Source organism: Teleopsis dalmanni, chromosome 1 (genome assembly GCF_002237135.1).
Source record: "Teleopsis dalmanni isolate 2A chromosome 1, ASM223713v2, whole genome shotgun sequence".
Lineage (NCBI taxonomy): Eukaryota > Metazoa > Arthropoda > Insecta > Diptera > Diopsidae > Teleopsis > Teleopsis dalmanni.
The window spans coordinates 51,341,152-51,343,961 of record NC_051846.1 but is presented as its reverse complement, the minus strand read 5'-3'; the positions used below and the strand labels follow the sequence as shown (position 1 = coordinate 51,343,961).

The following is a 2,810-nucleotide window of genomic DNA, read 5'->3' as shown; positions in this document are numbered from 1 at the left end:
CAAATGTGAAGCTCAGAATCAGCGCACATTAACCAACTGATCCAAAGCCGTACTTGACTTTTTTGTTCGCATATTTTTCTGGAGTTTTGTTACTATTATTATGAAAGTTTTTATTAACAATTTTACTTGCTGTGTTTATATTAGAACGAAATCATAAACCAGCTGTAGAATAATTGAATTAATTAATTAATTATAATTTTATTTTCAATTGTTAAATTTCAATACTATTCTGTTTGTAATTATTTTTAATATTCAAATTACATTCAAAAGAAAGCTCATTTCAAAATATTTTTACAAAAAATTTCATTTTAATATCTCTAATGGTTTAGAAAATAGCAATAATTTCGTAGAAATCGTATAATTTGAATTATTTTTATTTTGTTAATGCGACACTGTGCATTAACCAGTTGTACATTTGTTAGTTCAGTTCATGAACTTTAAAAACTCATTAGAATATGAAACATTGACTAAACAATCGGATCTGAGTTTTCTTCATTATTTATAAATGTTTCACGACGCAAACACATTACCTATGTACAGAATATTGTCTTATACTCATGGTTGCCACTTGAAAAATTTTTTTTTGTATCAAACTTGGTCCAAATAGGTATGATTTCTGTAACAAAAGGTCGATTTTTTTTTTATTGCCTTTTAATAAGAAAGTATAATATATATAAAAGTTATTATTATGTATAACTTATAGTATATAGAGGCTTAGAGACAGAATCCGAGCAATTTAAATAAATAGTTTGAAATTGATAAAACAATTAATCGTTTCATGCTAAATAAGAACATATATAATGGATTTATATTGCCTTAAACTGTCTTTCATTGCATTATGAATATCTTGACATATATTAAATCCCAAAACATATAAACATTTGACATACCTAATGTTTGACTGAGTCAATTTTCAGAACTTCACATTTACCAGTTGCTGAAAATTCGCACACTAAAAGTTTGAAAATATTAACGTTTCAATTAATTTTTTAAAAAAAGCTATATTGAAAACTTCACATCAAACTACTTCAGAAGATTTTATTTCTCTGATTACCTAAATTCCATCAAATTTTATTTATAACACAAGGGTAAGGCAACTTTATCTCCTGTTTCAATACAAAAATTTGTTGATTTTAAGTTGCATTCTTGTGCTTTATTGCATCACATTTTTATATTTCAGATAATCTGAATTAATATAAATAATCAAACTTTGAAAGGACATCATTGTAATATCAATTAAATTGCATTTGGTTTAATACGGGAGACGGGAGATTGCAGTATTGGGACTGCGCTGCTTTAATTTTTTTAAGGAGAAATTCTAAAAAAATTTTAATGATCATTAGGTGTTTTCAAAAGTTTTTCTAATTAAAAAGCTTATTGATTGTAAAACAGTCAAAATATTATATTTCAGCAAATTTGTGTTTGTATGAAATTGTTAATAGTTTTTAACTCAACGTTTCTGAATGGCTAGTCAAATATAATATATATTTGTGTTTCAAAACAAATATGAAAAGTATAAATGTATGCAGTTATTTGAGAAACTCTGCTTTTATTTAGAAGACCAGGTAGTAAACTTATAAACTTATAAATAATCATAAGTTATATATATAATTCTTACCTCTATGTTAATTAATTTTGAAAGATACTGTTATAAGATGTTAGTAAAAAGAGTATTATTATTAACCTTTTTGTGCACATATATACTAAAATATGATAAGATTTTTGCTTTATTTTGTCAGTTAGGTTACGTTAGGTTGAAGTGACAGCCTTGTGTATTATGAAAGCCCACTTGAGCTCAAATAATGACCCGTTGTGGTACCACAGGAATAGCGTTGGTTCGTACTTGTAGGGTGATCAGTACTTGTAGGATATTGTACGATAACAGCTCAGTCAGATCGGATAGTACAGAGGGCCCCAAGATATTCTCTATTTTCCCAGTACTTATATTGACTTTTCCAGCTAAGCTTTTAAGTTAGATTGTTTTAATTAAATTTGTTTTTAACTGAGAGAATTCTAATTAATATAATAATTTTTTAATTGCGTTTTTGATTATATTAGCTATTATATGCGTTATATATTTTAATATAATTTTAGTAGAACCAAATTGTTTTTAGAATGCTATTTTAGAGTTTTTGTAAGCGAACTAACAGACCACAATTGTAGGGAATGGCACTGCAAGATCGATAATTTTATATTCTGAATTTATGTAAAAAAAATTGGAAGAGAAAGAAATGTGATATATATCCGTCTTAAGGCAGAACATTCGATTATTCTTGCCAAAATGGTCAATCATGTATCGTAAGATTTAAAGTCGATGCACTCAATTACATCAACGGTATTTTTGGTACAATACTATAGTAAGCAGTAGTATGCTATAGGTATGTTCGGATGGGTCTCAAAATTTATTTTGAATCGATAAGAAAATGCATTTTTCCTTAAACTTAATTTGAATTCTTCTCGTTTCGTCTTCATTTGCTTCTTGGAACACAGCTTTGCATTACCCATTATATTAAGATATTAAGCTTTATTTTCTAAATAAATTTTTGTTCGATGCCTTCTTAAGCCAAATTTTTTAATTATAAGTTAATATGAATTATTGTGATTTAAAAGCGCTATTACTTTAACCAAGATATTACTAAATCAACTGTTTAGTATGTTGTTTAGGGGCATATATGTTAAATTCATTGTTTTTTGCACTGCTAGTAGAGCAGTATAATATTAGGGCTATCACAATCAAAATCGGTTAAAAAGATTAATAATAAATAAATAAATAAAAATAGTTGAAGAATCACTGAAATAAAAATAGTTGA

The 2,810-nt window shown here is 26.5% G+C and overlaps 1 protein-coding gene across 1 annotated transcript in view; it reads right to left on the bottom strand.

The window, feature by feature from the left end:
• The window catches only part of LOC119681218 (trypsin alpha-3-like), a 3,266-nt gene extending 761 nt beyond the window's left edge, over positions 1-2,505 (bottom strand). Inside the window, exon 1 of the mRNA XM_038094341.1 lies at positions 2,502-2,505. Within this exon, the coding sequence (XP_037950269.1) occupies positions 2,502-2,505 (4 nt within the window). The remainder of the gene's footprint in view (positions 1-2,501) is intronic.
• Between the last annotated feature and the right edge of the window lie 305 nt (positions 2,506-2,810).